The 24,992-nt window shown below is 40.1% G+C and overlaps 2 protein-coding genes across 3 annotated transcripts in view; both read right to left on the bottom strand.

Moving 5' to 3' along the window:
- Positions 1-1,075: 1,075 nt before the first annotated feature.
- LOC104922941 (uncharacterized) lies at positions 1,076-17,574 on the bottom strand. The gene is made up of 14 exons (XM_019273263.2): positions 17,499-17,574; positions 16,973-17,091; positions 9,327-9,390; positions 9,093-9,155; positions 8,506-8,643; positions 8,220-8,328; positions 8,114-8,125; positions 7,832-7,858; positions 6,702-6,830; positions 6,262-6,279; positions 5,251-5,345; positions 5,019-5,075; positions 3,353-3,415; positions 1,076-2,402 (listed from the first exon to the last, which is right to left on the bottom strand). Exons 2-14 carry the CDS (start codon positions 17,050-17,052, stop codon positions 2,325-2,327), a joined length of 933 nt encoding a protein of 310 aa, XP_019128808.2. The 5' UTR covers positions 17,053-17,091; positions 17,499-17,574; the 3' UTR covers positions 1,076-2,324.
- Positions 17,575-21,870: 4,296 nt separating this feature from the next.
- Positions 21,871-24,992, bottom strand: part of cpt1a2b (carnitine palmitoyltransferase 1A2b) — a 33,860-nt gene continuing 30,738 nt past the window's right edge. For both annotated transcript variants that reach the window (XM_019273008.2, XM_027285241.1), the window contains exon 19: positions 21,871-24,421. In XM_019273008.2, coding sequence (XP_019128553.2) covers positions 24,293-24,421 — 129 coding nt within the window. In that variant the 3' untranslated portion in view covers positions 21,871-24,292. The remainder of the gene's footprint in view (positions 24,422-24,992) is intronic.

A 24,992-nucleotide genomic window follows, 5' to 3' on the forward strand; every position in this document is an offset into this window, starting at 1 on the left:
ATAACATAATAATTTTAAAAAAGTTTGTAGAAACAGCATTCAGGACACTGTTGTCATGTAAAAGCAAGATTGTGAGAAATAACAACAGACAGCAGAGGAAGACTAATGACAACAACATGCAAAAAAGAAGTGGCAGAGCTGAATACTAATTGATTTCTATAAACAAGTTCTGTTTGTGTCCAGTTTTCAGGTTGGCTGGGATTGAGCTCCCTTATTCTGTGGCTTAAACAGAATGCAGACTAAAAGCACTTTTCTGAGCGCTGCAATGCAGTCCCAAATTTTAATCCTGTACCTAAAACAAACATCAAAATATTTAATTAATATTGTGCATTATGATGAAACGTATGAAGGATTTGTTTAAACAAAGACTGTAGTGGATTTAGATTAGTGGTTCTACCCTGCAACCAGGTTGCTGACCAATAAGTGCAAAGAGAAATGATCAAGATCTTTTTCACTTGAGCCCTGAAGGAAAGTTTGGAATCAGTCAGAAGTGCTGACATTTCAAATCTTGTCCAAGCTGACTAAATAATGCTTCCTGCTGCCATGCAAGGTGCCAACTGCTCATCAGTTTGAGGAGCTAACCGTTCATACACATTCACACGCCAATGGCCTTTGGGAGTCAATTTAGGGTTCAGTATGTTGAACAGTATCAGACTGGAGGGGATTGAACCGCCAATCATCTGATTGGTGGATGACCCGCTCCACCTCTGAGCCACTGCCGCCCCAGAAAGCAAAGCTCTCACCAGGGTTTTTACCTAATTTATGTCCTGTAACTTCACAGATTTTTATAGAAGTTCTCTACTACAGCTTTGAGGGACACAGCAAATGATGAAGTTATCTTAATAAAGAAGGGGGAAATGTATGAACATGTAACAAGCAACATCAGAATAGAATGACTTGAATGTCAGGCTTTATGCTCATTTTAAAGATACTATGTTTAGAAATGTCTAACTTTGGTATCCTACATCTGTAGTATTTAAAAAAAAAGTCACCAGAGGCCAGAGAAACAATACTGTACGTCGACTTTTACCTGGACTGTCTCAATTTTTCAACAAACCAAACTGTACGCTGTCAGAACAGTTTGAAAGAAGCTTTAATCACAACAACAATCGTACGCTAAGAATGTATTACAATCAGCAAGAACAAGTTCACATTTTTACACAGTACACACATACATAAATGCATATATACATATAATGCCAGAGGAGTTAAATAATACACATGCAGCAGGCATAGCTTAGCTCTTCCTCTTAGCTCTATTTATGTCATCACTCCTGGCATGCTGACATTGAGGTAAACCTCAGTGGATGGAGGTTCAGAGTGGGAGCTATCTAACTGGCCAATTTTGAACAAAATCGGTAAGTAATTTAGTCATCATTTTGGTCATATAAAAATATAAATATAAATAAAAAAAATAAAAAAGAGGCATCACATGACAGTTGCAAAATGGTTAAACCTGAATTAAGTGACTTTGAAAATCACTAAACAGACCAAATACAATGAAGAGTGGATGGTGTTGCTTTATAGTTATTAAAAGTTATTATCAACAGTTGGTCAACGGTCAATTATGGCTATAGCTCAAAAGAATTTCCTTTCTGGATCAATAAAGTACTATCTCTCTATATTCTTTAGAACCATTCACTTTTGAATGAGTACATAGTGAATTCTCTATTTACAATATAAAAAGAACTTCAGGACTTTTCACATCATCTACAGTGTTGTATCTCAACCAAGCAAGCTAACTCACTTATGGTTCATAGTCAATCTTTTAATACAGATAAACATTTAATGTCTCTGGGAAACTCAACAAAATATTACAATTTCACTTTGTTGTACGACCACACAAGTACTGAAAAAAATAAACTACCAAAAAACAGGAGTGCTTTTGTTTGGGTCCAATGCCCAGAGGACTGTACTGAGGATGTACATTTATAGACAGACATTTTTACATCCATATTGATAAATATATATTGGCCACTCAGGACCAATACCAATTTGGGGTTGCAGTAATAATTATCAGTCCTGCAACCAACATCACAATAACAATAACAATAGTGTGTTATTCTGAAGCATGCAAGACAGATCAGTGTCAGGCTCAGTGCCTTTCACTTTTCTTTGTGATGGTGCTGGGGTAATGCAATACTCTGTCTTGAACAGAGATTACAGCGTGGGTGAGCCGGCAGGCTGCAGCTTGTATAGCGCCGCTCCTCTTCACCATTCAGGTTAGTGTTAGCAGTTACCAAGCAGTCTTAGAGTTGTCCTACTCCACCCCAATGCTTTGCTACGTCCCATAGCTTCCCGAATACGCGCTGCACGCATGTAGGTTAAGGAAGTATTTCATTGACAGCACAGTCGTTTCCATTGAGAAGTGAATGTGTGTTGGTGGAGCTACACACAGGGGCCTGTAGGACAAAGACAGAGAGAGTTAAGTGTCTGTCCATTAATAAAAAAAGGTTGAGGTCGCAACACTTCGCGCACGGAAGGAAGCTGCTACAGCTGACGCTGTTATATGTAATGTGTCGCAAAAGAAGAAGCAATACGTTGCATTTGTCATTTCCAGTTATGCACAACAGCTGTACTCAAATTGCACTACAAACACTACTCTGCTGAGATTAGAGGAAGAGGAAGTACATACTGCACTACATAGAAGTGTACTGACACATGTATCTGAATTGAGATACAGCATAATGTTGTCCAACAATGTAATACCTGCCAACAACAATCATTTTGGCCATTTTAAATGTAATAAAGCCAATAAGGTAATAACATGCCAATAATTACTGGCTGGTTATTACGTTATCATGGATTAAAGCAAAAAAAATAAAATCTTTTGACTGAAATTTTCGATACAATATTGGCTGCAGTCTGGCAATCTGTCAATAAAAATCAGCCATCAGCCAACACTTTTTGTTCTCCTCCGATCTACATTGATCTCATAAGTCACCTCTGTGAAGTCTGATCTAGAGTGTCATGCACTCTAGATCTGGAACATTCTACCAATACACACCCATTAATTTTTTTGCCATGGTTTTTGGGCGATTTGTAGGCAAACCGTTTGGTGAAACGCTTAGAAAAGTCATAGCCTGCGTCATTTCGATACCTTATTTGTGTATGTGCAACCAAAACTGCAGGAGGAGTAGGGTGCCGAAATTCCTTGGATACGTAAGAATAATAAGTATGGGGAATAGTAAATAGTGCACCTTGCAGGCACACTCAATAAAGTGGCGCCAAATCCACTGAGATATAAATAACATCCTGAGAAGCTGAGAGACCCAGATCTATTATTCTGTAGTACTTGGATTAAAATACAGATGTGGCAAACAAACACATAATGAATTAATTTCATAATTACCCTTTTGTTTTCGTGTATTAAATAGGACGACTCATGGTTTTGTAGTGGTATAGTGGAGTTTGGCTGAAAAAGAGATAGAGAGATGTTGAACATACACATTAATGTCAATTTTTACTTTTTCCTCTAATGCCCTCCAGCTCCTTCTTAGTTCTGTGATTTACTGAGTTTCCTGATGGACAGTGAAGTAAACTGATGTCAGCTATAGCTGTTGTTAGCTAATGTCAGCTCAGTTTGTTAGCGGGGTTGATTGTGAGCCTCAGCGCACAGGGGGGGTCTGTACCACAGGAATTTTGGACTAACGTTGAGAGGACGTTTTCAGGACAGGGTGTGGGGGAATGCTGATGGGGAGTGGGAGTATTGTGCCAGAACAGGAGCTGAGAATGTAACTGGGCTTAGTAACCTCTATGGACATAATGACAGAGGAGAAAAGATCGAAGAAGTGTGCGTGCACGCCAAGCACATCAGGTACCTACACCATTAGCTCGGTTAGCCAAACCTAGGTACTGTACTTACTTATGTCAAACTAGTTTCCATCAGTCCTGGAGGATGTGCTCGGTCTTAGTCCAGGTTCACTGGAAGCTCCTAGTCTGGTGAGTTTAAGCTAACAGGAACGCTCTAAAATTAACGGGACCACTATTGCTGACGCACACTCGAAGCTAACGGCTGTTCTAAACACCAATCAATGTCATGTCTCTCCCCAGTTAGTTTTACAGAAGACACCTAAATATGCAATACAAAAATATTACAATATTCATACCCCTTGAACGTATTAACATTTTGTGACCTTAAGAGTGGCAAGAAGAAAGCCATTGTTGAAAGAAAGGCATAAGTTCCATTTGCAGTTTGCCACAAGCCATGTAGGGGACACGGCAAACATGTGGAAGAAGGTGCTTTGGTCAGATGAGACCAAAATTGAACTTTTTGGTCAAAATGCAAAGTGCTATGTGTGGCGGAAAACTAACACTGCTCATCACCCTGAACACACCATCCCCACTGTGAAACATGGTGGGGCAACATCATGCTGTGGAGATGCTTTTCTTCAGCAGAGACAGGGAAGCTGGTCAGAGTTGATGGCAAGATGGATGGAGCTAAATACAGGAGATCCATCTTCCAGCAAGACAATGACCCTAAACATAAAGCCAGAGCTACAATGGAATGGTTTAGATCAAGGAATATTCAAAGTCCAGACCTAAATCCCATTGAGCATCTGCGGCAGGACTTGAAAATTGCTATTCAAACTCTCCAATCTGGCTGAGCTTGAGCTATTTTGCAAAGAAGAATGGGCAAAAATTTCAGTGTCTAGGTGTGCAAAGCTGGTAGAGACATACTCCAAAAGAAGGTGGCTCTACAAAGTATTGATGCAGGGGGGGCTGAATACAAATGCACACCACATTTTTCAGATTTTTATTTGCTAAAAATTTTGAAAACTATGTATCATTTCCTTTCCACTTCACAATTATGTGCTACTTTGTTTTGATCAATCACAAAATCTCAATAAAAAACATTTAAGTTTCTGGTTGTAAGGTGGCAAAATGTGAAAAAGTTCAAGGGGTATGAATACTTTTTCAAGGCACTATAATAACAGTCGACCAGAGTGTGAGCCAGGTTGAAAAGGTGCAGACACAGAACATTTCTACCATGAGTGGAAAAATATGTAGAACAGTACCTCGTTTGCCGTGAGCCGAGCTTGTGGCGATGTGGGCTCACTTAAAATTTCTACAGTCTGAAAAAGAAACGAGACATAAACCAGTTTCAATGCTGCACTGTGTAGTGCTGAATAATATTTGCACAAGCATTCATTCATCAAGTTTCAAGGATTTTGGCAAAGATTATATATAAATGTGATCATACTGAAGCTGCCAAACTGTGTGTTTATATGAATTTTGCTGCACACTTACTAACTTCTTCCTCCTCTGGCACAGGTAAATGACCAACAGCAGCAGGACCCCGTTGAGTATCAGCGATATACTTAATAAAGACACAGCCGATTTGTCTGTTTGAGGAGAGATCAGAGACAACATCCATTAATGAATGAGAACAGAACTACTTCTACAGTGCTACATACATCTATCTGGAGAGATTAGATGAGCCTGCGGCAGATGCTGACTCTGATGTGTGCGGGCACCCCAAAAATGATGTATACAATAAATATATACTGTATACAAAATACTTTGCATTAGCTTCAGCCTAGCTAATTTCACAACCTCGATGCTTGTCTAAAGCCTGGGCGTCTGAGGTTCTAGCCCTGAATGTTTTATGACATCACGGTACTTAGCACACCAGCATGTTGTGTGCGTGTCAGAGAGAGGCAGAGATCATGCGCATCAGTTACATGGCTTGTTATTGTTGAGTCTGGTGTTACAGACAAAATAACAAAAGCAGGTATGCAGTGGAAAGATACAGAGAAGAAAGAAGGAGGAGAAACAGGAAGGAATGAGGACGTGGAGACAGATGTTATCAAATGGAGAGAGCACAATGCAGTCTGCGGCACTGCAGTACATAAGATCATTAGCTGGTGTCCATTAGTACAGCTGCATTCGTGATACAGGATAATGGACGACTGTTCCTGCCCCTGAAGGATGGAATTAGTGAATCAGTGATTCGCTTTTCGATATCAGGATTTAGTTTGGTGTGTACAAATCTTTAAAATGTGTGTATGATCTAAAATCAGAGACGTGGTTAGACTTTGGTTGACAGATGCAACTGCATCGCTCTCATGACGGAGGAAAGACAAGGTAGTGCACATGAACAGATGAGACAACAAGAGAGCTACCGGAGAGGTGAGACAGAGTTTGGTGACAGTTCATTTATTAACAAAATTTTCCAAATGTCAAATGTGAGGATTTTTAAAACAGCAGCTCCAATATTCAAATGCATCCAAATTTTAGTAAACGAAAGAGAAAGCTTGCCTGAATTCCCAGGATCTTCTGGAGGAGAAGGACAAAAATCAATACGGCAAAGCTTACAGTGATAAGCATCCTATCAATGTTAAAACACTCCTGTCAATATCCTGCCTGCTTTTAGAAAACACAGAAGAGAAAGACTGCTGCTCGGTTAAACATGAACCACAATAATGTCACATGAAAATATGAAAATGAACTGCCAACAGCAACAACCAGAGAAGCTTGTGATGTGATTTAGTGATTGGTTAGTGCATTTTCCTCAAATTACATTTGATCCATACAGCACCTTCTGTTAAAGTCAAGGCCCATCCGGGTACTGATATATTTATATACGCTCACAGCTTCAGATGCAGGACATGTGCATACAATAGTGTTAAATAAATATGAGCTACATGATAGAAATCATTCAGTTACCTGCAATGTAACGTAGCATTTACATAGCTTACCTCTGCTGTAAAGTGCGTTAACTGTTGGTGGTGGTGCTGTTGATGTTCTTCCTGGCACTGTTGTTGTTGGTGGTGGTGCTGTTGATGTTCTTCCTGGCACTGTTGTTGTTGGTGGTGGTATTGTTGTTGCTGCAAGCAGTCAGTAATAAAATCTTATTATATGGACTGAAGTACCTCTAAATGACAGACTTGTTCTTTAAAGGTACAGGAAAATCAAAAGTTTTTTGTGTGTGTGGTGTCATGTGGTCGTGCGATCAGCTCTTCATTTGCCAGATTGTGTTTTTAAGTCAGTGAGGCAGCGCTCCTCTGACGTCTGACTGATGGTTGTTAAGTTAATTAGTATTGATAGGAAAGTGTGTTTCATATCAACACTAATTAACCACGCTGCTACTGCCAGGCCCCATGTGTCATCGCTTTGATGAAGACAACACAATAAAAGCCTTGTTCACAATTAGATTGTGTCCACAGAAGGGGGCATTTAATCTTAAGCAGATTCAGGTGTAGATTGTTCACATAGTTTACAGCTAAAGACATCGAAACTAGGGAAAGGTGTATGTGATGCTTCTATAATGTCTGTATGACTATGAATTAATTCAATTCCTGGTCCTCAGGGGATGAAGCCCAGTGACTTTGGTGACTGTCAGACTTTTCCTCCAAACTATAAAGTTGACATTTGTTGTTTTTAAGTGAAATGTGTCAGCTATCGGACGGACTGGCAAAAATATTTCATGTCTATAAGTTTGGTGGTCCGTTAACTTTCCCTAGAGGGTCATCACAAGGGGATGATTCGTGATTTCAATTTATGACCACATACCCCCAAAGTAATGACACTCCCATCAGCCTGAGCTGGGCTTTGTGCTCAATTAGCAACTATTAGCAGGCTAATCAGCTAAAAGAACCTACACACACCTACATCTGCTCAACACCAGGATATTAGCATTAGCATTGCACTGACAGAGTCACTAACATTGCTGTGGACTAGTTCATTATTATTTGATGTTTTCCGATGTTTTAGTTGATGTTGCTCCGAACATTTGAGATAAGTAACTGGATGGACAGATTGACAGCGAGCATGATTTCAAATGCACAGCATCAACATGCAGAAATTATAAATAAAAAGTATGACTTACCTGAACCTCGGTCGAGACATACGTCTCCTGTAAAAGATAACATCAACATTTCACCAATGTATACTGAAAACTTAAAATTTCAATAAAGCTGAACACAGTGTCTCTTGGTGCCAGCAAACTTTTCCACATGGTACAGACACACACACACACACACACACACACACTCACTCACACACACACACACACACACACACACACACACACACACACACACACACACACATTTCTCAACATGTGCGTCACAGAGCACATACACACTCACAATGCAGCATGTAAACTCACCGGGATAGCAGTCTGTGATGCAAGAAAGAAAAGAAAAGAAAATTAGGACTTCTATCATTTTTAACACTCTAGTATTCAGCTTTGGTGATGATTTTGGTGATTATACCACTAGATTGGACATTCAGGGCACTGGCTGTCCAGCACATGAAGTGGTAGTAAGAGATTTTATAAATTGTGTGCTCACGACACATTGTATTGTTGTGTTTTTTTTCTTCCTGTGGAGGACAGAAAAAAGGGCTTTGTTACATACAATAATTGATTACTTTAACATTAAGAAAAGTGAGACATGGATCTCCAGAATCATTCATAAAAAGTTGCAATAAAAAACAAACAAACAAACATGACACTAAGTTGAAACTAATGACAGAGAAAAGTTGGCTGTGTCCACTCACTTTATAGCATTGTTGAAGAATGGATTTAAATGTGTCATTTTCTTCATCTGGGATTGAATTTATCTGTAGAGTACATCTGATGCTGTCATTCTTATTTGGAAGGTGTACGTAGTCGACTGGTTCTCGCAGATATTCTTCCTAGAAAGAAGAAAAAAGAAAATACAAGGTATTAATTGTAAATCTCCAGTTTGTTCCTAAAACATAGTCTGCAAGGGGTCACAAAGTATTGTAAATAATATATATTATAGTTTTACCTTACCCTCTTAGTCCTTCTGATTTAGAAAGTGAATTTTAAGACTTAATAAATCTGTGGCGGAACCCAGAAAATTACACTATTTACTCCTGTTGAGGTAAAGTTTGCTCAAAACTACTAGATAGATAGATAGATAGATAGATAGATAGATAGATAGATAGATAGATTTATCCAAAGCTATCTTCCTTCTATCTATGCACATACATGATGTAACAAAACATCTTTTCATTGGTCAATAAGATTCTAAATACTGACCATAGACAGAAGAGAATATATAGTAGTAGTACATAAAATATATGAAAATATGAGAGGATATATCATAATATATATATACCCAATCCGTGTCTGTGAAATAGTTATGACATCCCGCTTCTGAAACGTCGATCCAGCTCAGGATCTAGCAGACAAATATTTCATGGCAGCATTAAAGGTCTGTTAAATAGTAATTTTGAGTATGCATGTCAAATATACATAAGAAGTTACATTGTGCTGCATCAACTAGTGCAAACATTCAAAACTCATAACTCCATGTCAACAAGATACAAGCTGAGTTCTAAAGGACACTTACAAAAAGTATAAAGGTGCTCTGTTTACATGATGTCATGGTGAGGCCGTGTCCATCCACACTCACACTAGGGAAGAAGAGGCACAGAGCAGGAGTAAGACATCTTATCAGAGCAATATTAAGGTGTTTTGCTGGGTCCGTCACCTCTCACACAAACCTGATCTCAAATTGTATCTAGCGATAACGATACACAGGGATGTTGTCTCTTGCTCGTTCTAAAAACACACACATCACTTTCATTTAATGGCGGCTCACCACCCTGTTAAAAATGAGCCACTCTCACCCTGGAAGACACATTGATGAAAGATAGGTAGCCAACATGGTAAACATGTTTTGCAGGTTAGGCAGCTGGACTCGCAAGATCACATAAGAATCCATCTTGCCAGACTTGAAGCTTTGCGCTTGTGTTCAAACCACAGTGGTTTATTGGACTGAGCAGTGAACTACTGGTAGCTACCACATGTGCTACATGCTACAAGGTTCAAAGCAGTCACGCTCTTAATCCTGCATAACTTCAAGCCTTAATATAATGTGAACAGGTGAGTTGTATATAAATTCACCCTCAGTACAGTTGTCATGAACGGGGAAATTAGCTACAGAGACCAAAACTGTTTTTTGTACCAGGCTGTAAACATGTTTATTTCTGCTGTGAAGTTGGACATTTGAACATGGGGACTTATGGAGACTGACTCACTTCTGGAGCCAGCCTCAAGTGGACATTCAAGGAATTGCAGCTTTTAGCTTCACTTCATATGGAGGATGCCGCTTGGGTTTAACACTGTGTGTGACGATGTGTGGCTGCTAAACAGGTTAGCATAAATGCTGCTAGCATCAGTGATATCAGACCTGGACTGTGGCTTACTGTGTTACATGATTCATTGATGAATAACCAATCAGTCAGTATTAACTGTAGTCTGTTGTATGCTAAAGTAGTTGTAAATAAATTTGTCACCCGCTATTTGTTTTGCACAATTCTGTAGCTTCGTCAGTCAAAGCAGACTGGGTAAATAATATGTCCACTGAAAGCACTCAAGGATTTCCTTCGGTTCAGTCTGGACACATTTAAAGCTCTGCTTAGTCAATTAGTACATGCATAAAAGAGATTATATAACTCCCTCAGAGCTTGCCTCACTCCGAACTGCTCCAAAATTTTAGAGAGAGAGAGAGACTAAATGGTTCCATATGGTTCCCTCATAATTAGGGATGCTTTTTTCACCTCCGATACCGATACCGATACTGGGATCATTCTTTTGTGCAAGGCAACATCAGACTTGACTTAAACATTTCTTTCCTATTTTTAAAAAACAAATAAACAAATATAAATGTACTGAATTACTTATTTATGTAATAACTGTGCGATACAACAAAAAACAAAAAAAACAATAGCTTTACAAGATTGATAGACATTCAAAATAAACAGTCAGTTCTTTGTAATGGTTTAGTTTAGTGCAAAAATGATGAACATCCAACACAAAAGTGGACATTTTTCACCTCTTTCCTTCATCTCCTTCAAAGTTGGCTGCTTCATACCGCCTCTGTTTTGTTTACTCAGTTCAATGAACTCTACGTGCTTTCTGTAGGTGCTTGATTAAGTGGTTGTGTTGTGTTATAAATTGAGGTTTTACCACCAACCCTTGGAACGTTTACCACACAGGTATTGCAAGTAGCAGATCCTTTTGCTCGCTCCATTTTGAAAACAATGTGGGATTCTGCAGGGCCTGTTGCTTGTGCATGACATCACTCACAGCGCACAGCATAGAATTAGACTAAATGGATCGGCAGATATGGATCGGCCCATGGTCACCGATACCCGATCTAGAATCTCTTCTTCAATATCGGGAACGATACCTGTGCGATGGTTCATGTGTGAAGGCTCAGTGAAAGCCCAGCCATGTCATTCCCCATCTCTCTCTGCCCACATTCCTGTCACTCTTCAGCTGTTTCTGTCAAAATCAAAGCTTGAAAAGACCAACAAAAATAATATTAAAAAAAATATATAATTCAGGACCAATACCAATATCAGATGCATCCCTACTCATAATGACCCGCATGCAGTTGAGGAAGGGGCTTTATAAATTCTACATGTGGTCATTTTGAGGCACATGGCATTCAGACAATCATCTAACTACTTAATAAACAACATTTAGCTCTTTAACATTATCAGCTACTGCCCCCTGAATTTACCCATTGCTCAGCAAACGGGTCGACGCAGACTTCTCGGAGAGACCAAAGCGCGCGCTCTGTCTGTCTGTCTCTTTCCCTCTCTCTCACTCTCTCTCTCTCTCTCTCTCTCTCTCTCTCAAACCATCGGGCACAAATCAAATTAAACTTCTTCCTATCTCTATTTGTAAATTGCGAGTCGGACTCAGATTTAGAAGCTGGTACATGAAATAAACAGTGAGAACACACACACAGGTACATAATCAGAGTTTCTTCTGGTGCAGAAATGCACGACCCCGCCCTGAAATGAATGAAGGGACCTCAGTTTTTGCCACAGTGCCTTATCCTGTGTGAATCCATGCAAGTCCATGTTTGTGATGTCCAGACATCCTGAAGCCCAGCTGAATATGTTTCACAGCAAAACTTCTTCACTAAACTACAATTTTAGGAAGGCAACACCAGAAGGTCTGACATTCCGATCAGATTACAAGTCGACCCTGCCCTCTCATTGTCAGGCGCAGATCCTTTACTGAAGATGAGCAAACAACTTTTATCCTCGTCATTGGCAGCCAAAAAGCAGAAACAGTTGAAGCAGAGATTACTGAACTGTCACCCTTGCTGAGCATGACGTCGGGAGGGTTTCAAAACAGGACCAACGCAATTAGTGGACAAGTTCTCAAACTGACCTGGATTCATCTTAACGCCAGAGTCTGTAACTATTCTTCAAAAGAAAACAAAAAGTAAATGACTTCTCAAAAAGTTAACACTGAGGGAGTGATCCAGTGTTCAACAAATCTCACTTAAACATTGGCAGGTTCTTTTTGAGGAATATGAGCATTTCTGTTTTCTCTGCTGTCCACGACACGACACGATACTGGATGTCGTGCTAAACAGTCACTTTCCACACTGGTTGAAGGGGCACTTTACTGCAACAGCAGCAAGGAGAGCAAAGCAAGCATGGTTGTTTGCCCAGTACTGAAAGGGCTGTCTTTCTCACTGTTGGTTATTTCAAATACATTACACTAGCCGGCAGGAATCACTTGTGCAGTCATTTCAGCAGACAACGTTAAAGCACACACATAAGACATGGATTGGAAATTTCCACTCTGTGAGTTACGTTGGTATTGGAACTTGATACCGATACTGGATCGGATCGGCACCATTCCTAATAGCACACACGCCACCTTTTCCAACCTGGACAAGAAAGGGAGCTATGTTAGATGTTGTTGTTCATGGACTACAGTGCAGGATGTAAGAGCCAAGTTCAGGGTTATGGGGAAGCAGGGTGATGATTGTCTTTTTCTGTATGGATTGAGTGAAAAAGGACATGAAGGTAGTTGGCGTGAGAGAAGAGGATGCAGAAGACAGGGTTAGATGGAGGCAACTGATTCGCTGTAGCGACCCCTGAAGGGAAAAGCCGAAAGGATAAGAAGAAGAAGACAGACATTGTGATCATCAAGGCCACAGGAATAAAGGTAATGGGAAATCTGTTGCCGTCAGGTGTTGTCTGACCCTGGAAGGTTTTTGACCGGTGCAAGATTTGAATCTCAATGTTCGGTTATTGAATGGACTCACCGCTCAGTAGCTTGGTAATGTATTAAGTCATAAGTCATAAGTCAATTTATTTATATAGCACATTAAAATACAACAAGACATTGCCCAAAGTGCTGCACAACATCAAAACAAAGGAAGAAGGAAGTTCCCAGTCTAGATCTGGGAACTACTAATAGTTGTTGGTCGACTGACCTGAGCAAGCAATGTGGGACATATGTTTTGATGAGATCTGTCAGATAGGCCGGGGCTAGACCATTTAGGCATTTATAGACAATTAATAGTAATTTATAGTCAATTCTATAAGGAACTGGTAACCAATGTAAGGATGCCAGGACAGGTGAGATAAGTTCACGCTTGCGTGTGCCAGTCAGGAGCCTAGCTGCAGAATTTTGAACCAGCTGCAGCCTATATATTTGTGCTTGGCCCATTCCAACATACATGGAATTGCAGTAGTCAAGCCTGGAGGAAATGAAAGCATGAGTGACCTTCTCAAGGTCTCTAAGGGAAAGGAAGGGTTTGACCTTGGCTAAAACTTTTAATTGATAAAAACTGGCTTTCACAACTATCTGCAAATCTAATTTAAAGGAGGAATCAAAAAAACACCAAGATTCTTAACATGAGGTTTCAAGTGAGGTGCCATAAAACCAAGGAGAGAAGAAATGTTGTCAGGTGACACTGGTGGATGGCGAGAGGGATTAAGTACCAGAATCTCAGTTTTATTTTCATTGAGGCAGAGACTTCAGGAGTCAGTGGTAGGATTCAGTGGCAGGTACACATTCACACAGGAACACATTCCTGACCTGCTAAGAGTACTTCTGCAGCTTCAACAGAACGTGTCTAGTGTTTCCTTTGTCTCGTAAGTTAAAAGTATTAGACGTCATTTACGTGCAAGTGTGTGTGTGTCCGCATAAACGTGATAGCTAATATTGTGTTTTTTAAAAATAGACCCCAAAGGCAGCATATATATTGAGAATAGAATCGGCTCCAGTATGGACCCTTGATGTACACCGCTGGTCAGAGGGGCTGACTGGGAAGAGTAGTCGCCAGTGCTGACACAGAAGGTTCTATCAGTCAAGTAGGACCTAAACCAATTTAGAGCTGTGCCACAGATACCAACATACTGCTCGAGACGGGAGATCAAAATTTCATCGTCAACTGTATCAAATGCAGCAGTGACTTCAAGTAAAACAAGGACAGAGGGGTTACCAGCATCAGCAATGAGGAAAAGATCATTAAAAACTCTTAAAAGGGCAGATTCAGTGTTGTGATGTGATTTAAAACCAGATTAAAAGACCTCACAAATGCCATTTCGAGGTAAAAAAGACTGAAGTTGCTGTAAGACCACTTTTTCTATTACCTTAGACAAAAAAGGTAGAGTGGAGATTGGTCTAAGCTCCTTTAACAACCGCAGTTCCCCCCAGGCTGGCTACAAAGTCACAAAGAACCTGTGCGTCTGGATCCTTGACTTCCTAACAGGTAGACCCTAGGTCTAACCTCATTCTTCACATTAGAGCACCCCAGGTGTGTCTTTTGAGTCTCCCTGCTGTTTCTGCCTGTAGTGACAGACTGCACAGCATTTTTTTAATTCCAATGTCAGCTTAAGTTGACCTTATCACTGAAAACAATGAAAAAAAGGAAGTAGAGGACCTGATCTGTTGGCATCAAGACAACAACCTCCTGTGGACAGAAGTGTGCGGGAGGAACAACCATTAATGTCAATAGGCCATCAATGAAGAGAATGGATAGCTTGAAGTACCTTGTTATCCTCTCTCTCACCATCTGTAAACATACATGTCTCATTAATGCATGTCACTAACTAAACTTCTTCCCCGGAGTTTCTGTGCTCTGTCGTCCAGCAGGTTCTCGTGGATCGTGGCTGCTGCTGTGATCCTACATGACGTCCACTACATATATTACTACTGTCATTATTGCTACCATATCTCCATTACAGTTTATAGTTAGTTTATGATTTGCTGCTGCTGTGCATCTGTGTCTCTCTATCTCTATCACTGGTTCCACTGCTACTGTAATCATTTTATCAGTCATTGTAAATCATTGTCATTTTATCATTCATTGTAATTGTACAATATGTTTGTGTTGATTTGTTCTGTACACGTGACATCTATTGCACGTCTGTCCGTCCTGGGAGAGGGACCCCCTCTTGGCTCTTCCTGAGGTTTTCTTCCACCTTTTTTCCCTGTTAAAGGTTTTTTGTGGGCAAGTTTTTCCTCACTGGAACCAAGGTTGATTTGATTTGATTTGATTTGATTTGTAATTTATGTAGTAGACAAAATTTTCTGTGAAATACACAGACTTTATTGGCTAAATAACTAGCGTGAAGAAACCGCATTTTAATAGGCTACTTCTAAATGAATATAATAACTCAGTAATGCCAGTTTTATGTAGCCCGATGACGCTACAAAATTAATCAAGAGTACAGACTACTTTTTAAAATGCGGGTCAGGAAGCGGGTTGGGTACAATATTTCACAATTATTTGCTGCGGCCCGAGTTCGGGCGGGTTAGTTTAAAACGTCGGTCGGTGCAGGTCGATTAAACATGGACCCGCGCATCACTGACGTGAACTGGTGACCAATGGCTCCAACGACCCACAACCCCAATGAGGATAAGTGCTTGTTAAAAATGGATACCTAGATGGATGTAACCTTCATGATTACACATAACAAATAATCAATCAATTCAGTCAAACTGATTGATAAAAAGCACAGAGCAAAGAGAGGCTAAAACTAAAATGAACGTAGCTAATTATGCTAATAATACAAATTCTCCTGCAGCGCAGCCGTTCCGTGGTGCTTACGTCCCCGGTGGAAATAAGGCTTTAGCAACCAAATTGAATTTCATTTATTGGGTTTATGGATGATATTTTTATCATAAAAGATAATAGAAAAACACCATTACTGGGTCCAAGAGATTTCAAGTAGTCTAAAAAACACATATCTAAAATTTTCAACAAGGTTTATATATGAAATGTAAAATTACTTTTGAAAAATGAGCAGAACTTCAACTTCACAGCAGAAAACTGTTTTGGTCTCTGTAGCTAATTTTCCCGTTCATGACAACTGTATTGCTAACCCTGAGGCTCCAGGGTTTTCCAAATAAAATGATGAATAATATTTTAAAACAAATCATATGACTGTGCTGCAACATCAGCATACAACAGACTACAGTTAATACTGACTGATTGGTTATTCATCAATGAATCATGTAACACAGTAAGCCACAGTCCAGGTCTGATATCACTGACGATCCTCCATGGCTGAGAAGTGAAGCTAAAAGCTGCAATTCCTTGAATGTCCAAATGAGGCTGGCTCCAGAAGTGAGTCAGTCTCCATAAGTCCCCATGTTGAAATGTCCAACTTCACAGCAAAAATAAACATGTTTACAGCCTGGTACAAAAAACAGTTTTGGTCTCTGTAGCTAATTTCCCCGTTCATGACAACTGTACTGAGGGTGAATTTATATACAACTCACCTGTTCACATTATATTAAGGCTTAAAGTTATGCAGGATTAAGAGCGTGGCCGTTTCACTCAGCCTCAGCTTCACGTCTTTGCTGATTTTTGGATTACTGTAGTTTGGGAAGATCCCAAAGGCAGGTCTGCCAAGACACACACACACACACACACACACACACACACACACACATATATAGGCTATATATATATATTTATATGCACACAGTATATACTTGTGCCTCTTTATCTGCCATTCATGCATTTCTTTCCAGAACATGTATTCCATAAACGTGTACATGCGTCTATCCTCCGCACATACGCGCCTGGCCCTGCAGACCAGGAGAGCCCAGTCCAGTATTTCAGACAGACATGTTCACGCACAGACACACGCAGGACGGCCACACGCTGTGAAACACACAGTCTAATAAGTTGAAGTGTGAATAAAGTGCGTCTGCTCCTACCTTGCTGCGCTCTTCACGGAGCTGGTGGCTAACCGTTTTCGACACTTCTCGCGTCTGATCACTTTACTTTCACTTTCCATCTTTTCAGTCCCCCCTCCTCCTCTCAGCCTTTGTCGGCGCTGATGGGCAGTGACAGCATGAGCTCACTCACTCCCACGCAGATCAGGAAAGTCCGCAACAAGTCCGCAAAAGGAAGACAGACAGATATAGACCACTTTCACGTGGTCTTGTCCTCACAGGGAGTATGCTTTGGCCTGAAATAACTGGGAGATTTTCATTATTCATGGGTTTGGTCTCTATTCAAGCAATATTACACTCCAGGGTGTGCCTTAATGTCAATATTAGCACGGCAGTGATGCGTCACTGAAGTTCTAATAGGTAAGCACACCCTGTGTGTAATATTGCGATTCAACTTAAATAAAGTATATAATCAAAAGATGTTCATGTTCTGGGACAATTTGCCCTCAAAATAAACATTTTGTTCTGATCTACGTTTCTATGGAGATACACGGGGTCTGACTAATACCTGGAAAACATCAGTCACAGCAGTAATGGAACCCAGTTTACTACTCCAGCAAGTAGCCTGAGCCTTAGCACCGACAAATCCATGTTGATGTTAATCCCCTCTAATCTCACTGCTTCACTAGCCTCAGTGAGCTAACTGCAATGACTCGCTGAAATGAAGCCAAAAACTGCAGTTCCTCTAACGTCCACTTGAGGCTGGCTCCAGAAGTGAGTCAGTCTCCATAAGTCCCCATGTCCAAATGTCCAACTTCACAGCAGAAATAAACATGTTTACAGCCTGGTACAAAAAACAGTTTTGGTCTCTGTAGCTAATTTCCCCGTTCATGACAACTGTACTGAGGGTGAATTTATATACAACTCACCTGTTCAAATTATATTAAGGCTTAAAGTTATACAACAGTGTGGTCGTATTGATTGACAGGTGCTTTGTCCATGACGAGCTGACATCCAGCATCACTTGTGTCACTGTTGCTTTGCTAACATCCTCCCCTCCCCCACTTCCTCTATGCTGCTCCTTATTATTATTATGTATTATATAATATTGCACTATGCTCGTAAACTAAGACTCCTGTGCTTTGTCAGGATTTAGAGGGAAGGTCATACAGTAATGGCGTCTGGCATCATGCGAGGTGACAACTGCTCATCACACACTCACATACCAAAGCTCAATGTGGCTTCACATGGATTAATCTTCTGATTAGTGGATACATCCTAATCCGATTTATTCTATTAATTATTTAATCATTTTTACAGCCTTTGTTGTATTGTGTTATTTGGCCTTAGTGCAGTGTGAGCATCAGTACGACTGGGTAGTAGTTTGCGCCTGTCTGTCAAAGCACTTTATACAGATACATATACAGACAGTTTACTATAAAAGAGCATTACTTAACAAAGAAAACCCCTTCGTATTTCATGCTGTCAACAATGGCACCACATGGAAGAGAAATGTCACAAGATCTGAGAAAGAAAATCATTTATTTACGCAAGAAAAGTAAAAGGGTACAAGAAGATCAGAGAAGCAAAGCTTTACTTATCAGTCCAGCTACAGTTCCAAAGATGGAACATAAAACCACTCTGCACTCGTCACAAAGGTGAGGAGTACAAAGAAAAATGAGCAGTGCCCACAGTGAAACATGGTGGCGGCAGTGTTCCTATGTGGGGCTGCTGGTATTATGAATTCACAGATGTACTGTGATGTACTAAGATGCTATCATCACTCCGTGCCATTGGTCGTCGTGCACTTTTCTAACATAACAATGATCCAAAACACATATCTTAAGGCCACTGTTGCAGATCTGAAGAGGAACAGGGTGGAAGTGATTTAGTGGCCAAGTATGTCGCCTGACCTGATCTGAACCCAATCCAAACACGAGGAAGCTAGTGTGGGGTGGCCATGGCATCGTGGAGTTTAATGCCATGTACGCAGCCGACCACAATTTAAATCCCAGTCCTTTTCTGCGTGTCACATACCCTCTGTCTCCCATAATTTCCTGTCTCATAAGTGTTAAATAAAAACACAAAGCTCTGACGCTAGCCTACAAAACCATCTCAGGATCTGCCCCTGCCTATCTCAGCGCCTTACTAAAGGCTCACGTCCCGACCAGGGCGTTACGCTCCGCTCATACAAAGAGAATACGAGAATGCTTCCCTGCCTAACAAAACTAACAACTACTCTGTGCTCCTTTACACCTTTTTCAGCTTATGTCCTCCTCTGTAAGTCGCTTTGGATAAAAGCGTCTGCTAAATGCAATGTAATGTAATGTAATGTAATGTAAATAAAGGTGTCTATTCTGGTAAATTTATATTCCTCAAGTATATCTGGTTATTTACTAAAATGTGTTGAGGATAGGGTACACATTTTCTAAGAGCCATTTCCTTGTAGTGGATTAAAGTCCTCATCTCTTCACAAATTAGATTAGATTAGAAAAATCTCAACTGCTCTTAACTCATCCTATAGAATAGAACTATCAGCCATCAGCTCATCGTCTGTGTCACCTGTATTGTTACCTGTTTGCTTTACTAATTGAAAGGACATCTTGTGGCTATATTAAAACACAGCAATCGAGGAAACAGAACAAACCAAAACTTTTTTGATTTGTTCTTTGCCAGATGTATTTTTAATTAATCACAAGATGGCATTTAAATTAGTAAAGTAAACATGATGGTGACTGAATAGCGGCATTCTATAGGATGCCTTGTGATCTTTGAAAATGTGCAAAAAGTGGTTTTCAGCCCAGACAGTATTCATGTTCCTGATGAAGATATACACTGAAACATTGGCTTTGATTCAGCATAAATGTATTTATTTAAATCAATGCTTAAAAACAATATAATATTAAAACAATGCTTTTTCATAAAGTAACTAAAAATGTGCATAAACAATTGTAACATAAACCAAATAAATATTAACTCCAAACAAAGTACATACTATAAAGCAATGTTATGTAAAACAAAACTCTACTTAGCTGCTACTTAGGGCTAGATAGAGTTTTCCTACACATACACTATACCTCCGACGGATTTCACCGGTTTATCCAGTAGTTGAAGCTCCTTTCACCTGTTCAGCAGCTGCAGCAGTAACGTTGAGCGTCTCATCGGTCACCTGACACTTGACCTGTCTGGCCATTGGCCAAACGTACGCTGAACAGAGATCAGCTGTCACAGCCTCAGTATGACCATTACTGTGATACTTCAAAATGTGAATCTGGCTCTGAATCAGTTGATCGGCTGTCATCATTGATTGACAGCATTTCTCTCGTTTCTCGTGTTGACGAACTTGACCAACTACCTATCAGATCTGGGGCCACCCCAGGCCACCCCCCAAAATCGCCACTGGGTGCAGGAGGATGTGTTGACTGATGTTCTGACTCAGGCAGGATTTTGGACTGAGAGTATATATGAACGCTAAATAATAACTGTTTTGGACTCCAGCTTGTGTGTTCCATCATCAGAATTTCCCAAAGTTATTTTAAGCCATTGTTTCAATACAGCCAGTAAATAATGGCTGGGTGAGGTGGGTTGTGACATTTCTTTCTGTCACTAAGAACAATACTCCAGAGTCCTAGAGCAGTAATATCGACAGATGCAAGATATGGAATGTAGACCAAACTGGTGTCAGACAGGAAAAGGGATTTCATTTCCTCTTTCTCTCTGTCCATCTTAGACAAGCTCAGTTTCAGATAAATCTTTTGATGTGATTGATGTCTGACTTTCTCTTTGCATGGTTGATTCTTCACTTTGGCGTTTGGTAGATGCAGAGACAAACTGTGTTCACCCACAAACACACTGAAGTGTTCCTGAGCCCATGTAGTAGTTTCCTTTACAGAATCTGGGTTGAAGGTCACAGGCATTCTTTGTTAGTTTTGGGCTTTACTCCTCGAGTACAGAGATTTCTCTGGATTCTAACTCGATCTAAATTGATCAACCATCATGTTGGATGATCGAGGTCACCTGCTTCCAGGCTTTTAGAAGCAGCTTAATCTAAAGATGGCTTCCTCTCGCCATCCTCTCTTGGTGTTGCTCCTGGTCCCTCATTTCATTCACGTTTTGTCTTCTGTGCGGTCACCTGTTCACGCTTCTAAACAGCTTTTTAGGAAGGTGTTTTGGCATTCAATTCAGAATGAATGAATATTTACAAAAGTAATAAAGTCAATCAGTTTGATCTGAATTTAAATGAAGAAATTAAAAAACATTTTCAAATCATCACATTGTTTTTTGTATGTCCCAAGACCAAATGCAGATGCACAGTGTGGTGAGTAAGTCTTTTATTTCACATAACACAATCAGCATTTTCGGATGATTTATAAAACTCTGGGTTAAGTGGGTAGCATATGTAAAGCCTTTACAACCTTTTGTAGAGGTGGTAAATGGAAATGGATGATTTTTTAAAAAAATATTTCTTATTTATTTCTCCCCCTTCTTTACTAAGTTTTATGGTTCTCTATATTGTTTGTTTTAGTATTTGTTAATCTCTAAATAACAAATGCTTTACTTTTGTGTGCGCTCCTAGTCTCCCAAACTGTACAAAGCTCCTGTATCGGTGAAGAGCAGAATAAATGGTACAGCATTTGCCTTAATGATGTCTTGTAAAATGATAATTAGGATGAAAACACAGACAGAAATAGTTAGTAGAAGCCTCTTCTGGAGAATAGAGAATATATGATGCCGTGCCAAGAGAAGAACAGTTTTGTTTTCACTTTCTCCTCCTCTTGTGGGGCCTTAACAGTGATCTCAGTTTGGAATTTCCAGATAAATCCCAGTGATTTAAGCCAACAATAAAGTACTCTATTTGAACAATCCAATGTGTGTTGGAGCAAAGTAGCCCGCATATGATTTGTTACTGCATATAACAAACAGACTGAATGTAGACACTGTGGAGTCAGTAAGTCTTTTATTTCACAGAACACACCATCACCATCTAAAAAAAAGGGTCTTCTTCACAAAGTCCACATTTGACATTTAAATAAGTTTTAGAATGAAACTGAAAGAAGCAGCAACAAAGCACCTTTTGGAGTAGGAGAGTAAAATCAGTAAATATAGGATAGTTACAATTTCATAAAACACTTGCTATTAACGGAGTAAAAACAGCAGCCGGACAGGTTACACAGAAACAATAAGTAATAATAATAATAATAATGTTTCCCAAAGTGAACTAAGAGAAGACGGTGCTGTCTTTATCAACGTTCAGCTCCTTCAGCTCTTTTCTTTTTTTTTTTTTTTTTTTAAGTGAGAGGCTCATTGAGCAAACTGTTTTCAGCCTGAGGACGTTCATTCCATCACAGAGTAGACCAAGGCACATAATCAGTTTAACAGGCATGTTGAGGCATGACATGAAGAACAGTAACGTGAATGTCATCTGTAAAACCTATCATCTTAAGTTTTTTTTTTTTTTTTTTTACAAAACTACTGAAGAGAGGGACATAGGAAAACTGTACATTGCTGCACATCGTTATAAACCATTCACTGCCTTGTGGCTGTGTAACAGTGATCAGAACACAAAGTGGCTGCTCTGCCACTCGAACAGTTTGGGAAATGAGCCACTACATGTTTAACCTTAGACACAGGATGTCAAATATTAAGCCAAAGAATCCTTTGGAAAATAGATCTCATGAGGTTGAGTGCAGTTAGGAAAGGAAAACAAGAGACTGGCACCGTTTAGTCAGCGTTTCTTTTGCTGCATTGATGGCGTGCACACGAGGACATAAGAGAGACACTGTAATACATTCTTAATAACAGAGAGAGAGAAGACAGCTAAATGAGACACGTTAAAAGTTTTCCCTCAGGAATTGCATTGATTAAAAAAATTGCATTGAAACTGTTTTACTGATGAATACTTGAATTCAGGCACCAACGTGTTTCTTTAATGCTGTAGCTTTAAAATCTGGGATGAGTGGAGGGGAGGTTGTGGGTGGTACCACTGGTCCCGATGTGGACTGTTTTCTTGTACCGTTTATAAATGTAAATTCCGATTGTGCCGTTGATCTCTTAGACAGAGTACACAGCAACAGTCCACATCTGACCAACACTTGAGAGTCTCTTTCGACAGCAGCAAGAACCTGACTGTGACCGATGAGCTGAAGCATATCCTCAAAACTATGGAAAACATCTACACCTTATTAACATATAATAAAACGTAAAAAGACTTCTGCTGCCCTTCCTTCCATCTTTTCTACACATGGCTATGAGAAGAGTTATGCTGCCACCTGACCTCTGTTAAAATACAGCTTGAGGAAGCAAAAGTCACACTGAAGTTTAGTTCCAGGAGCTCTGCTGTTGACCACACAGCTCAGAGGAGCTGAACGCCCTGCAGCTGGCACCACAGTTCATCCCGAATCTGACGAACAAACATGAGTACATTGCCACGGGTGCTATACGAAGACACAAGTTTGAGATGCTTGTGCTTCGCCACATTTCAGAGAGAAACATTATGTGATCACAGTTATCTGTGACATGCTCTGTGCTAGCAAACGTGGAACAATGAGCTGCATGCAGATGACGCAATACCTTTCTCTGTTAAGGAGAAGAAAGATGGGGATGTTGTGGTCAGTGTTTTTATATTCCAATCTCTGCTATCTCTGCTTCCTTTCCTTGTAAAGCCTTTCTTTTTTTCTTATTATTTTTTTAGCAGCGATCTACAACGTGCACCATTTCACACAGCCGCTTCACTTTTATTAAGATTTGTGGCCGATTTATCCCTTTCTCTGCCTCTTAATCATCTGCTAAAGACTTCCCTCTTAACCTTTTCTTCCCTCTCTCTTAAAAAAAAAACAAAAAAAAACGCCCGTCACAGGTTTCATATTCTTCTAGAAAGCAGGGATTGGAAGGATTTTTGCATTTTTCGCGTTGTCTAGTGTACGTACAATGTATAATAATGCTGGATAGCTGTCAAATATATTTGTTAGTGGCCGTTCAACACAGAAAGGCTTCTGAACTCCATGTTTTTAAACAGGAGAATGCAAATCATGACATTCAGGAAATATAAAGATATGAAGCAGTGCCGCAGATCACTTATCTAACATTGAACGGTTCCTTGCATCTTCAGTGTGCCTTGTTTGTCTGAACGGAGCCTAAAGCTACTGAAGTATGTTAATGCTGAGTCTAAATGGTGGCAGATCTAAACAAAGAACACCTGTCCTCTTCGATTAAGCTGAACAAATCAACATCCCATTTAATTTCACTCATTAAAATTCACTTTTGTCCTACTAATTCACTCCTAACATTATGGGTTCAAGACTACGGGTTCTTCATGGTTCCTACACGTGTGGATGGGGAGCGTTTGTCCACCCGGTGCCATGTTCAGAGGAGCTTCTTGGTTTGGGGCTGGGCTGTGCCTTTGGAGGATGTGGAGGTTTTGGTGTCAACGGAGAGAAGCGTCATGATGTCCTGGAGGGCTTTGCTTACCTGAGCTCCGAACCTGTGGGAGTCCTGGAATGAAAAAGGAAATTAAGTATTAAAAGAGGATGGAAAAGGGAGAGAGCAGAGACAGACGATTGTGGGTACAGTAGTGATACCACAGAGAGGGAAAGGAGGAGGAAGTGACCACTGAATGTAGATAAAGAAGCGGGTTAATGATTTATGAAAGTACTAGATCGCTGCTGATAGTTCATAGGAGGCCTTTCTACCATATTTGTAAGTGAGCTAAGTGAGTGGGCTGATAGACCGACCTTCCACGCACAACAATGATTCCACAACAGGAACAAGAGTGTCAGAGGGGAAATGAAAACAGAAAGCTGAGTACTGCAGGGTTTCGACTGACTGTTTTTGGGGATTTAACAATGTAATATGACAAAGCCCCGCCTTCCTGAGCCAGGCTTCTGACACACAACACACACAAAGAAGAAACTTAATGAAAGGCCATTTTATATATATTTTCCTTATTAAACAGAAAAATAGAACCACACACCTCCTGAATTTGTGTCTCTCTTTAACTGAACTGAGATCAGCTTAATTGCTTCGTTAACTCACCGTATAAAACATGCTTCATTTAAAATGTGAC

Source organism: Larimichthys crocea, chromosome XII (assembly GCF_000972845.2).
Source record: "Larimichthys crocea isolate SSNF chromosome XII, L_crocea_2.0, whole genome shotgun sequence".
In the NCBI taxonomy this organism is placed as follows: domain Eukaryota; kingdom Metazoa; phylum Chordata; class Actinopteri; family Sciaenidae; genus Larimichthys; species Larimichthys crocea.

What these genes read in the sequence shown, in the direction of transcription:
- LOC104922941 (XM_019273263.2), bottom strand. Translation starts at nt 17,052, where the DNA reads ATGGAAAGTGAAAGTAAAGTGATCAGACGCGAGAAGTGTCGAAAACGG. An exon ending in ATGTCTCGACCGAGGTTCAG is followed by an intron (nt 6,831 to 7,831) that starts GTAAGTCATACT and finishes GACTGCTTGCAG; the next exon opens with CAACAACAATACCACCACCA. An exon ending in TAATACACGAAAACAAAAGG is followed by an intron (nt 2,403 to 3,352) that starts GTAATTATGAAA and finishes TTTGTCCTACAG; the next exon opens with GCCCCTGTGTGTAGCTCCAC.